At 40.4% G+C, this 14095-nt stretch overlaps 1 protein-coding gene across 2 annotated transcripts in view; it reads right to left on the bottom strand.

The window, feature by feature from the left end:
* Positions 1 to 14095, bottom strand: part of LOC122560239 (DNA topoisomerase 1) — a 76595-nt gene that overhangs the window by 23697 nt on the left and 38803 nt on the right. Inside the window, exons 1-5 of one of the 2 annotated variants that reach the window (XM_043710715.1) lie at positions 11108 to 11134; positions 10834 to 10884; positions 3722 to 3843; positions 2856 to 2978; positions 2324 to 2511 (exon numbers count right to left, since the gene is read on the bottom strand). In XM_043710715.1, the coding sequence (XP_043566650.1) occupies positions 2324 to 2511; positions 2856 to 2978; positions 3722 to 3835 (425 nt within the window). In that variant the 5' untranslated portion in view covers positions 3836 to 3843; positions 10834 to 10884; positions 11108 to 11134. Of the gene's footprint in view, positions 1 to 2323; positions 2512 to 2855; positions 2979 to 3721; positions 3844 to 10833; positions 10885 to 11107; positions 11224 to 14095 lie in introns of those variants that run through there. The other variant, XM_043710714.1, reaches the window with a different exon arrangement.

Below are 14095 nucleotides of genomic sequence, written 5' to 3'. Positions count from 1 at the left end.
GAAACGTCGATTCTCCTGTTCCCTAGATGCTGCCTGACATTCTGGTGTCCCTTGTGATCCTAAGAATGGGTCTGGTCACAACGTCACTCCATATAGTTAGACTGTGCCATACCAGCTGTCCCTTGTAGAGAAACCTGTGTGGAAACCGCTTTTCACCGCAGGTCTACTAAGCATCATTAGCATTAGCGCAATATCCAGAAAAAGGTCAGAAGTCACATGACATCAGGTTTTAGTCCAACAGGTACATTTCAAATCACAAGCTTTTGGAGCACTGTTCTTTCGTCAGGTAACATCAATACTAGCACCTCTACATCATGTTGAAAAAGGAGAGGGTGGGTCCTATCAAAGTTGAAACTTTATTGCTGGAACAGCACAGCAGGTCAGGCAGCATCCAGGGAACAGGAGATTCGACGTTTCGGGCACAGGCCCTTCTTCAGGAATGAGCAGAGAGTGTTCAGCAGGAGAAGATAAAAGGGATCCTTCCAGCCCGGCACCGCCTTCCTGGCCTGCAGTCTTCTTCTTGACCTCTCCGCCTCCATCCTACTCCGACCTATCACCCTCACCTTGACCTCTTTCCACCTATCACATTTCCAACGCCCCTCCTCCAAGTCCCTCCTCCCTACCTTTTATCTTCTCCTGCTGAACACTCTCTGCTCATTCCTGAAGAAGGGCCTGTGCCCGAAACGTCGAATCTCCTGTTCCCTGGATGCTGCCTGACCTGCTGTGCTGTTCCAGCAATAAAGTTTCAACTTTGATCTCCAGCATCTGCAGACCTCACTTTCTCCTCTTACTGCATGTTAAAAATTACCATTATCTCTATTAATTCATGTATTGGGGTGTTAGTAAAAATGCTGTTAATAATAACATAAGCAAAAAAATGATGCTTTTAGGCTGACAACTATAGTTGTTTCTTCTAAATTCAGCCATAAACTTCCCCAATCTTATTCTGCAGCAGGGCAGCTCAGCTCCTCAAAGACTCCTGCATACTTTTATTGATTTAAATTCCTGTTCTCTGCTATCCAGAGCAGTATTTCCAAAACAATATATTAAAAAATGGTGAAAATCTCAAATTTGGTCAAGGATTCAAACTGGATGTTGTTTTCTGCTGTATTATGTGTTCTTCACCACTGGAGGGAAGCATCAACATTTATACAAAAAGTAAAGACTGTGGAGGGTCTTTTCACTGCAAGCAGCAAGAAGCTAGCCAGTGTCTTCCTATCTGGGAGAATTATGATTGGCAACCAGAACTAGCCAGGAATACCCACCGAGCTTTTCAATGACCGCTCTCTCAGGAGAATCAGCTCAACAGTTAGCACCAAAGCTGATCTGAAATGCTAAGACCAGTCTTGGAAAATTACATAATATGCAATATTCAGAAATGAATAGTCCATTTTATTAATGTAGCCCTCTTTGCCCTACTCTATAAAAGGGGGTGTTTACCTCTTAGTCCAAGTGAGAAATGTTGTATTTCTGCCCATTAAACAACCAACTATGCCTTAAAAATGACTCAGCCTTGGGTTTGTACAACAAATTCTTGGTCTGATATTTTCCATAAAGTTACATAAATGTTGCTGTTAAATAAATGAGATCACTGTCTAACAGAAGTGAATTTAGTTATATTCTGACCAAAACTCAGAAATATCCCCTCACAGTTCCATCTTGTACATTTTAAAATTCTTTCACAGTTTGAGTCTCTCTGGCGTGGCCAGCATTTGTTGTCCATTCCTAAGTGCCCTCAAGACACTGAATTGTGTTCTTAAAGTCCACCTAATGCAAATAATCCCAAGTACTTCCTGTTCAGAGGGGAGTTCCAGGTTTTTGATCTCGTTACAGTGAACAAATGACAACGTAACTTTGACTTGTTTGGAGAAACCAGCTGTTTAGACTTACTCTAAAAGAATGACTAAATGTCAGGGGGGGAAAAAAAAAAATCAATTGTAAAGCACTGTGGGACAATTTTGAGATTTTGAAAACACAAATATAAGACTTTGAATCGCCCCTGTGGTCATCTGACATGTACAAGGCTAGAAAGCAATTGTTGGTGACACAACAGATCTTTGTGTTCTCAACCAGAATCCAAGTTTCACAGCTGCAGGAAGTGAATTGAATTTATGAAAGAAAACACTGCCAGATTCAATCTGCCCCCTAGTGCAGGTAATGATGCTTCAGTCAAGGGTAGTTAACTCAGCACAGAACAGGATTGATTCATATACTCTGTTGATCTGTATGGTTTAGCCTCAATTGGGCTCGAACCATAACTTTTGGATGAGCAGTGAAGTCCTGTCACAACGGTACATGCTCAGGCTTCCACTCAGATACTCACTTACTACAGTTGATGATTATGTCCTGTGGCCTTATCCTTCTTTTCAGCATGCCCATCTTTGGGTGGTTACCACGGCCACGGAAGAGTCCTGGTGGCTCAATCCTGAAGTTCGCAATCCGCTCTTTGTGGTTGTCCATTATACAAAACCCGTACTCTTGTAGAAGCTTTTCATTTTCTTCTTTTAATTTCTAGAAAACAATTGGGAGATTAATACTAATGCTACATTTCTTTACTGGTCTTTTTCCTGAACTAGGCAATTCTTTATATCTGAAGATCAAGAACAATTGTCAAGATAGACCATTTGAAGGTACCATGGTGAAGTCCAAAATCATCGACACAAAAAACTGTATACTTTCCAGCATTCCTCTTTAAGCAGGAAGGCAAATCCAAGGTGTACGTCTCTCTTCCTTAAAGTAGAGCTGAAATTAATTACAGCTGTCCTACTAGCACTCCATGAAATTGTCTAACACAAGAGGAATTAAACATGGTAGCATGCCACACACCAGAACTCAACTCATCTCCTCTAACAAACCTGTTTCTCTTCTTTGGACATCTGCTTTCGAGCCTCAGACTGGGCCTTGAAATATTGGTTTATTTCTTCAAAGTTGCACTTGTTGAGATCCGTTATGATTGCCTTTTCTTCAGGTTTCATTTCCTAGATCAAAGCAGAAACCTTAAATGAGAAACAAATTTGTGGTACAAGCGAAATAAAAAGAGTTTTCAAATATCAAAATCCATGAAAAAATAAACTAATCATAGATGCCTGATTCATCTTGGCAGATTTGAAGTGTGCCAAGGTGATATACACCAATCTAATAAGCAGCACAAACTTCAAGCAGCGTTACTAACTAGGCTCCAGTCTAAGCATCGACCACCACGGCGCGCCAAACCCATCCCAAACAGGATGTCAACTGGTACACCTTAGGTCATTTCTCGTACTTTATTGAATCCTCTGATCTTGACCAAAATATTGGAGAGTACAGTAGTCATTTGGTGTACAACCATGTCAGAAAAAGAGTTCTGCTTATAAAGTATAATCTCTATAAGTAGAAAAATAATTCAAACCTCCTCTGTTGAAACTCTAACCAAACTGGGTGTCAGCTGCGGCTGCAGGTAGCAGTCAACTGAATCAGAAGTTGTCTATTTAAGTGTCAAATCAGGAACGTGAGCACACACAAAAAAAAAATCACAAAAAAAAAAACACAAACACAGACTGATACGCCAGTGCAGCACTTTGGGACTGTTGCACTGGCATTTTTCAGATTGCATTTTAACCTAAAGCCACATCTACAGCTTAGATGTAAGCACAGCCAGACGCTAAAGTCTAGGATTTCAATACTCCAAGACTGCTTTGAATAAATATCTCCCAAAATCCAAAGCTAGCCCTTTTGAACATACCTTCCGCCAGTCTTTGAAGAAATTCTTCCTAAAGATGTCTTTCGTAGTATACTCATGATCAAGCATTTTACCAAAGAATGTCGCAACCTCTTCAGACTGAGGGCTCAGCTTCATAGGTTTCCCTAAGAAGAAATGTTGAAATTATACACCAAAAGACTGGGAGGATGTATCCAACTGATAATATATTTTAAACACTGCTCCAATCGTTCTCAAGCTTAGTATCTTGAAATGTGGGGTTTTAACCACAAAAATTGAAACTTCATTACATAAAAAAAAAGGACATTCGATCTGCACTGAAACAAAGGAGAGCGTTGCTGAGGTGCCTGAATCAGTACCATGTACACTTTTAGGTTACATTTAGAACAACTCGATGCAGATTAAAAAGATGGGCAATGTTGTTCCAACATGCCCGTCTCATCTGCAGAAAAAGACAGCAGTGGTTACCAGACCAGCATTTCACTTTCAAAACCATAGGGATCTGTGTAAGCAATACTTCCAATTATGGTTTTAAAAAAAATTACAACTATCTTTCACATCCCCTGATCTCAACACTCATCGCCCTGTCCATTCACCTCCAAGATTTTAAATCTCTTCCAATCTACAGCCCCAAAGGTTGGTTCAGTTCTCTCCCAGTAATGGCCCCTTAAACAACTCTAATTTTAGATACTCCACCATTAGCAACTGCCCACAACTTTCAATTGCTTAAGACCAATTTTGGAACTACATGCTTAAACTTCTACATCTGTTTTCATCTTTAAGATGGTCCTTCAAGCTCACCACTTTAACTAAGCTTTTTGTCATCCTCATCTCATCTCGTGCCATATGGTGCAAATATTTTGCTTTGATCACATTCATGTAATGCATCTATTTAATGCAAGTTTTGTCAATATCGTGCTCTGAAGGTAACAAAAAAAGTGGTTCACAACCACTCTAATACTTTTGGTTGCCGCACAGATAGAGGCAAGAAATTGGAGGAAGCTTTCTTATATAGACTCCTGCCTGGTATGAACAGGATTGCTTATGCCCAAAGTTTGTTTGCTATAGAACCATATATTCAGTAATAAGGAAAAAGACTTGCATCCCAGCTGCTTTGGTTGGAAGGTCTAGAGGTGACGACCCCATTACAATTAAGAATTCCCTACACAATTAATACTCTATAAGCCTTTACACAAATCAGTGCACAATTTCAACTTGAATCTTTGTAAAAAAGTATTCCAACATCAGTACAGCTTCTACACAGCACTCACCTTCTTATTCTTCCTGTCAGAGCACATACATGTGCACACCAGATGTGAAAAGGGGAGTTCAGGAAGTACAATAACATGTCCATTGGCAGATGGGAGAAGAAAAAAATACAAAAGAAGAAAAAAAGTCTAGCTGCCTTAAATTTGCTTTAATGTGGTTCACATTGTAGAGCACAGAGCAGCAATGAGGCAATAAGGATCGGTGTCAAAAGCAATTTTGGCGTTTTAAAAAAGGTGTCGCCTTTCCTCTGTATTCACCCTGTACTGCTCCCGTGGCAGGAGTGTGTGAATAGGGATGGTGTCGAGGGAACCTTACCTTCTGTTCAAAAGCGTTGAGGTAATAAGTTTACTGTATCGTGGAATCAAGTTTGCGCTCAAATGATGGGCTATCAATTTACAGTAACAGAAAAACATTGGCGGATGTAAATCTCGTCTTACAAGCTGTAAAAACCTTTATATCTAGTTGACTACAGATGCTATAACCTTCTACAATATTCATGTGCGGGATCACTGCTTTAAATTCACCAAGAGAATATTTATTACAATGTATTACAGCATTTTTAGTTAATGGTCCCAAAGTTAACATGTTAAAAGAAACTTTCCCAAAAGCAGAACTATACTGCTTAGCAGAAACTCAGATGTACAGCACATAAATAGACCTTTTGCTCCAACTTGTCCAGATATTCTAAATTAATCTAGTCCCGTTTGCCAGCATTTGGCCTATATCCCTCTAAACCCTTCCTGCTTATAAAACACAAGATGCCTTTTAAATTTTGTAAGTATACCAGCCTCTTCCACTTCCTCTGGCAACTCATTCCATACACACACCATCCGCTGCATGAAAACGTTGCCCCTCAGGTACCTTTTACAAATATGTTTCCCCTGTCACCATAAACCTATGCCCTATGCTTCTGGGCTCGCCTCTCCTGATAAAAAGACCTCTGCTATTCATCCTGTCCAGCCCCTCACGATCTTATAAACTTCTAGAAGGTCACCTCTCAGCGTCAAATGGATATACTAACACATGCCATCAGTACCTCTTGGCCCTGGGGACAGGATCCAAAACACAGGAAGAGCTGCTACCCTGGGTTTGAAAGAAGAATTTTCCATCCCTCAGTCATGGCCACTCAATGAACTGGGTTTGTACGAGTGGGCAAAGCTAAGAAGGTAGTAATGATAATCTTTTCTTTACAGTATAGTTTATGTCCAATCCTATAGGTATTACTTTGCCAAGTTCCATGGTGTAGATTTAACATTTGGAATGAAGATATATCTGACAGGCAACCAAAAAAAAAGGTTCTGGTTTATGGCACTGCATCACCAAATCAGCAAGGTCATGGATTCAAAAATCAGTATGGCAAATTGTGCATGATGAGATAAAATAATGAGCACAAAAGATTCAGAATTGTTTTAGAAGTCCAAGGAATTCAAAAGGAACCTGCTAACCTGCCAATTCAAACAAAGTAACAAACATTAATTTTATTCCACTCCAAGACGACAATACCTTTTTCAGTCTTTATTCCAAAGTGGCCACCCGCCCCTTACCTCACACCCTTCTCTGCTCACTCACAGAACAAATCCTTATGTGTTTTGTACTTGTGCCATGGATCTTTCTCTACTGCTAGAATACAGGTTTCTATCACTGACAAATTTCTAATGCTTTCATCAGCTTGCTATGTCTCCATCTCCACTGGCCTCACGCACCCCAATGAATTGAGTCAACTTCAAACATGTCAATCAGCAGGCTACCTCAAACTGTATTATGTATGCACTCTCAATTTCTCCCACTGTTCACTAACTTCTCCTACTGCTGGAAGAATTTCAGGTATTCACTATATCCATTGCAGCTCCCTTCTTGTGCTATAGGGACAGAAACAGGCCATTTATTGAACGCACCATTCAATTCGATTATAGCTGATCTGAACCTTAACAGCATTTATCCACCTTAGCTCCAAATTCCTGGATATTCTTGCCCAACAATAAGTTAAGATGGAGTAATGTTGAAAATTCCAATAGATTTAACCTTCTGGGGAAAATAATTCCACATTCCAAATTGAATAGTTTCACTACTATCACAACCCCTCTGCCTTTGACCATCTTAAAATCACTGAGGCATTTTGTTCTGTATGAAGGGCAGCTATGTAAGTGAAATTTGTCGCATTATGATAAAAACAAACCAATGGCATTCAGCAAGTCCGAGTTACATGTCAGCCAGCTCATGCCAAGAAGCAGGAATGCACAGGAGCAACATATGGTGACTGAGTGATAAACTTTCCCACAAGCAATGTCAAAACTATGCATGATCCACCTCCCACCACCCCTCATTTCCCAATTTCAGCAGAACAGCACAAACCGCTGTGCATTCACCATGTTTTAAAGATGCTTGAGAGTTGTGCAGGGTGGGCACTGGAAGAGAGGAGAAAAGGGATAAGAGAAATGGAAGAATGCTTCTTGATGAATGGTCGTGAAATGGTTTAAAAATATTGCAAAGTGGAGGAAACAGAGTTGAATATTAGCTTACCACATGAAAGTGACACACCTTTCAACAGATAAAGGTCGATTCATACACCCTACAGCAACTGCGATACTTCTTGCTCATTGATAGAGTGACTCACCAAATCAGGCCTTTCCATGAACATGACATGAAACAATTCAGATAAATTAGTGTGTTGGGAACAAAGCAGAGTCTGACATAGGTGAGTACTGAATGAGAGTAGATGCTGGTACAACCTGTGACCTCAATATTAAATCCCAGCAGTCATTTGTCTAACTACAGGTTATTCTCCCATTACACATGTTTATTAAACACGATTTGGTTGTAACATGATTTGTGGATTACAGACTTTTTAAAATATAAAGTGAACTCCTCATAAGAGTCAGATGTATAGCACGGAAACAGACCCTTTGGTCCAACCTGTCCATGCCGACCTGATATCCCAACCCAATCTAGTCCCATCTGCCAGCACCCGGCCCATATCTCTCAAAACCCTTCCTATTCATAACCCATCCAAATGCCTTTTCAATGTTGCTATTGTACTAGCTTCCACCACTTCCTCTGGAAGCTCATTCCATACATATATCCTATCCATGCCCCTCATGATTTTATAAACCTGTAAGGTCACTCCTCAGCCTCCGACACTCCAGGGAAAACAGTCCCAGCCTATTTAACTTCTCCTTATAACTCAAATCCTCCAGCCCTGCAACATCCTTGTAAATCTTTTCTGAACCCTTTCAAGGAAGGAGACCAGAATTGCATGGAAAATGCCAAAAGTGGCCTAACCAATGTCCTGTACAGCTGCAACATGACCTCCCAACTGTTTGCTATTATGCAATTTCATCCTGCACTAGCTGAATAGCAAAACTCAGTCTCATGATCTTGTGTTGGCAAAATGCAAATTCAGTGTGTGCAGCTAAATCAGAAATGCAATCAGTTCTGCAAGCCTTGAAACTGGGAACGGTAGTCTACCATTTAGAAGGAACTTTGTTTCCCAAACCGGGGAGAGAATCTCGAAGAGGACTGGACTTCCATATCGACTTCACGTGAGCAGCATTTCTGAAGAGCTTTGTGAAAGGTATAGTGCTGTAGTCAGTGAAGTGTTGAAGTGTTAAATTTACTGCATTATTTCATTAAAACGTGATTGAAAGATTTACTTGGATTGTGCTATCCTTTGTGTTAGGCTAACTACTATTTTTGTTCAAAGTTTGTGTGAAGATTTGTAGCTCGGGTGCTCGTTGTTGTGGTTCTGTTCGCCGAGCTGGAAGTTTTTGTTGCAAACGTTTCGTCCCCTGGCTAGGCGACATCATCAGTGCTTGGGAGCCTCCTGCGAAGCGCTTCTTTGATGTTTCCTCCGGTGTTTATAGTGGTCTGTCCCTGCCGCTTCCGGTTGTCAGTTTCAGCTGTCCGCTGTAGTGGTTGGTATATTGGGTCCAGGTCGATGTGTTTGTTGATGGAGTTTGTGGATGAATGCCATGCCTCTAGGAATTCCCTGGCTGTTCTCTGTCTGGCTTGCCCTATGATAGTAGTGTTGTCCCAGTCGAATTCATGTTGCTTGTTGTCTCCTTGTGTGGCTACTAAGGATAGCTGGTCGTGTCGTTTCGTGGCTAGTTGATGTTCATGTATGCGGATAGTTAGCTGTCTTCCTGTTTGTCCTATATAGTGTTTAGTGCAGTCCTTGCATGGTATTTTGTACACTACATTCGTCTTGCTCATGTTGGGTATCGGGTCCTTCGTTCTGGTGAGTTTTTGTTTCAATTTTTACTGATATTCTTGGTGATTCACCCCAACCCTGTTATTCCCACAGGTCCTATTATTTATATTGCACAATTTTCTGTAACACAGTGTTGCATGGGAAAGCAACTACCACATTATAGGAGAACCACCTGTAGTAATTTAGGAAACTTCAGGCAAAATCATTTCGAAGTGTTCAGCTGCTACTTAGCATCTTGCCTTTTGGACCATGATTAGTTTAACACAAATTGAGGTTTCAATTTAAAATCAAGCAACTATCTTGGGTTAATTGTTTCCCATTACCAAGATCATTATCTGCTCATGAAATTACCATTTTTTTTTAAAAATACTCAACTTTGAAAAAGTGAACATGAAGTTCTCCCCTACTCAAGACTGTGGATTTCTCTTTAAAATGCAGATGTGGCTCCTTCCTGAAAGGCTATAACTTTTAATGTCTCTTTAAACCTCCATGGGAATTAGGTGGGAACGTGCAACAAACCTCAATGTACCAGCCAAGCAAAAATGAAGATTTCAGCCCAACAATAGGGTTCCATGAGTCAGATAGTCAAGCTTATTGCAGCTGTACAGTGACTACAGGGCTGCAACTGCATGTAATGTGACAATAACATGCCTGGAAGGTCCCAGTGTGCCCCTCCTACTTTGTGGTTTATAACTTCACAGGGATAGCAACATAAAGAAGAAGCTGGGAACCAAGTAACACTGAGGAATCACCTATGGCTGCTGCAAGTACAACTGCCTTCACAACAAAAACAAGAGCCATACAGCACGGAAACAGAAACAGACCCTTCAGTCCAACCAGTCATCCCACACTAAACTAGCCCCACCTGCTTGCCCCTGGCCCATATCCCTCCAAACCTTTCCTATTCATGTATCCATCTGAATGTCTCTTACCTTTAAAAAGAATGAGTGCGATGCTGTTAGAACCAGACCATATACTGAGCGAGGTATTAAACTAGCTACCAACAGGAATGCAACACTGCTGTCTATCCAAAGGTAGAGACTTTCAAAACCAACAAGTTTCTCAATTCCCTTCAAGCGCAACCACTGCATTTTCATTTAGTTCCACGAGCCAAAACTGCTCATAAATGTTTATTAATTCAACTGTAAAAGATTTCTCAATTAGGATCTATTTTCTGAAAAGCTCAGACAAGTCACACGTGCTGATCATGGACTCCGAACAGTAAGTACACAATGAGAGACATCCATACTGTTTGGCATTAAATACAACATGGGGCCTCAATACATATCCTACTGTCAACGTTAGGAATGCTTCAGGTGTGTTTCAAGACTCCGTACGTCTAGTGAATAAGTTCACAGATGACAGTAATGGAATGAACAAAAGCGATTGCTCAGCTATGCAAAAATGAAGCCGGATTATTCCTTCAACTAGGTTTTGGCACTACCTTGACATCCTCATTTGGAAGCTGCATCAGAATTAAAGGCCAGGAGAGGGGATGATGCTTGAAGAAAACAAAAGCACCATCATTTAAAACAGACATAAGCAATTAAAAAAAAAGGTGGTGTTCTTGATGAACAAAGATAGTGGCCAACACTATCCATGGGATAGGAGAGATAATCAACAGACTAAGTCACGAGAGGAGGCAAAAATCAACCATTACCTGTAACGAAACAATGCTCTTTGAAGCTTCAATTACTATCCAGTCATTATTCTAGAAAGAAAGGGTATGGGCATTATTTAGAACTAAAACACAGGGGCGGTTACAACCAAATATACTGTGAATTGAAGTTTTATAAGTTGATAATCAAGCATGGTTGTAACGTTATCACCAACTGAATTAGTGACACTTTTGCTTAAACTCATTTTGTTGCTTCTTAGCCACTCCTTCATCCTCGTTTAGAGAGGTGCCAGTATGTACAAAACTGCAAGCTTACCATCATAATAGAAATGAACTTTATCTGGGAGTGGCTCATAGGGTGGAGCAAATACAGGTCCTTTATGTTCCAGGAATTTCCATTTCACACCATCGGTATAACGTTCTTCCTCCCACCTGCATTAGGGAGAGAAAAATCAGAATCAAGCACGTGATCTATCCAGCAATGCAGACCCCATCTAGCAGCCCTACATGAAGCAACAGTTAACTCGCAATCTAATTCTATTTCATTCACTGAAAAGGACCAGTACAAAATTGCGGTTGGTAAAGAAATTATAGTTAGTTAACCTCCTTTCACAGTCCTACGCTCACTCCTTGCAATGTTCTCCAGCTGTGTGATAAAACACTTTAAACTTAAATGTGGTCAGAAACAAAATACACATCATTCTCCCCCTTACCAACTTAACTCGGGTGAATTTTTCTTAATTTATTAAGATTTTAGATTTAAAAAGGTGGAATAGAAGATCTCGACAGGGTGACAATTTAAAAGATAAAATGTGACCCAGAATGCACTGACTGACAAAGTGGTGAGTTTTAATAACTTTCATGGGAAAGGCAAAAAGCTACCATAATTCTGATGGAGGAGACATTAGATTAATGGTTTAGTTGGCTTTCCATAAAAATTGGAAAGCAGCCACACAGATGACAAAATAAAAAATTTTGTGCAATTATATCAATAAGGTGACGACAAGGCTACTGAGAAAAGCAGGACTACAGGCCAATTGGAAAGCTTAAAAAGCCAGTACAGCCAGAAGTCAGAACGGTCGCCTTCTGGGCTGCATAATTTTGTGATTCTAATACAGTGACAGCTTGTTGTACTGTCAAGATGTTGTATTTGCATTCTCCAAAAAACAAATTGGAAGAACTTTCAAGATCTCAACTGCAGCTTGGAGTAGAAGAACTCTTGACAGACCTACATCAAGCACAAGCAGAGATATGCTCAACAGATGCATTAGAGGTACTGGCAGAAAGCCAACTCAAACCATTGTACAGGGATTTTAAAAATTTCAAAAGCATGCCCTTTTATCCATTTGACATCAGAGTGAAGTTTGCAAAATATCAATGTAACACCAATGTAACATCAGTAGATTCATAAGACCAGCCTTAATTCCAACTGAAGTGGCATTAGATTAATACAGACTATAAAATAAATAGGAGCAGGCCACTCAACGCCATGAGCCTGCTCTGCTATTCAATAAGATCATAACTGATCTGACACTCCTCTCATCCACTTTCTAGCCCTTTCCTCATAACCCTCAATTCCCCATAATCTCTCAGCTTTAATTATACAAAAAAGGATTCTGTTCTTATAGCTCTGTGGCAAGGATCCCAAAGAGACTCAACGCTCAAAAGAAAATTCCTCCATCTCAGTTTTAACTTGGCATCCCTTTATTCTGAGACTATGTCCGGTGGTTTGACACTTTCACGAAGGGAAACATCCTTAGCACTTACGTGGCCAAGTCACTCAAGAAGCCTTTATGTTTCAATGAGGCCATTCACTCTTCTAAACTCCAGGGAGTAGAGTCACAACCTATTTAACCTTCGTTCACAACACAAATCCCTCCATTTCGGGAATCATCCAATAAGCCTTCTTTGAACTACATCCAACAAAATAATATTTTTCTTTAAATAAGGGGACCTAAACTGCAAGTAAGGTAAGGTAAAGCTTTAATAAACCTTTTAGAAATATTTCCCTTGAAAATTGGCAAGTGGCCACACAATTGGCACACTGAATAAATCAGCTTAATGCAATTCTATTCACAAAGTGTGGAAAGCCTAAATATTTCTCAACATTCATTTCCCTCACGTTGGTCACCAAAAATAAGCTGGGGAAGTTAAAACTGATAAAATAGACCATTTTATCCAGGAAAGAAATGTGGCAAAAGCTTCCCCCATGCAGATGCCTCCCGTGATTAAAGCAGCAAGATTATGGCATCACATCACATCAGCAATGCCTAGTGCATCAACACAGAAAGAGGTCACCAACATAGCTAAACAGAACAGTGACCTCAGTTCTAAAGAGCGAGCACTCAAACATTTTAATGCCACCGCCCCCCTCCCACCCCATCCCCTCAGCTCCAAAAGCAAACTGAAGTCTAGTTGTGTCTTTTTAAATACTAAAGCCAAGCTACTTCCTCCTGTTCATGGGATAATCACACCACAAATGGTTCAGTAAACGAAAACAAAACAAGAGGTGTGATTATAAATGGGAGCCTTCAGTAGAGGCAAAGTGTCCCAAGGCCTTTCACAGGAACTTAAACAATAACAACAGCAGAGCCAAAGGAGGAGGCACAAGGGCAGGTGATTCAGAGCTCATTTGTTTTCAAGGAGTATCTTAAAAAGGGAACAGTTTCTTCTAGTTATTTTCTGGATGTGAACAGCATTGATTTGCCCGTTCCCAATTTCCCCAAAAACTATGGTATTGAGTCACTTTATAGATTTCCACTGAGTGACTTCTTCAGCTACTCAGAAGGGAGAGAAGAGCCAATCATACTGAGAGGGGTCTTTAGGGAGGACACTCCAAAGTTTTGAATCCAGAAGGTAAAATTAAAAGTACAGCTATAAATAACAGGCGAGAGATGTACGGATTCAGAACTGAAGGAATGTCAAACTATTATTGAACGACAAACAATTTGGAGGGGTGATCACCTAGTGGTGCTATCAGTAGACTTTTAACTCAGAGACCCAGGTTTGAATCTTGCAATGAAATCTAGAATTAACAATCAAATGATACCATGACCACATTGCCAATTGTTATTTTAAAAAACAGCAGGTTCAGTAATGTCCTAACCTTGTTTCCCTTCATAGGTCTATCTAGCTGATTATGGATAGTCAACTGGCTTTGTGCGTGGGAAATCATGTCTCACAAACTTGATTGAGTTTTTTGAAGAAGTAACAAAGAGGATTGATGAGGGCAGAGCAGTAGATGTGATCTATATGGACTTTAGTAAGGTGTTCAACAAGGTTCCCCATGAAAGACTGATTAGCA

Source organism: Chiloscyllium plagiosum, chromosome 20 (genome assembly GCF_004010195.1).
Source record: "Chiloscyllium plagiosum isolate BGI_BamShark_2017 chromosome 20, ASM401019v2, whole genome shotgun sequence".
In the NCBI taxonomy this organism is placed as follows: domain Eukaryota; kingdom Metazoa; phylum Chordata; class Chondrichthyes; order Orectolobiformes; family Hemiscylliidae; genus Chiloscyllium; species Chiloscyllium plagiosum.
This window is presented reverse-complemented; position numbering and strand designations above follow the sequence as displayed.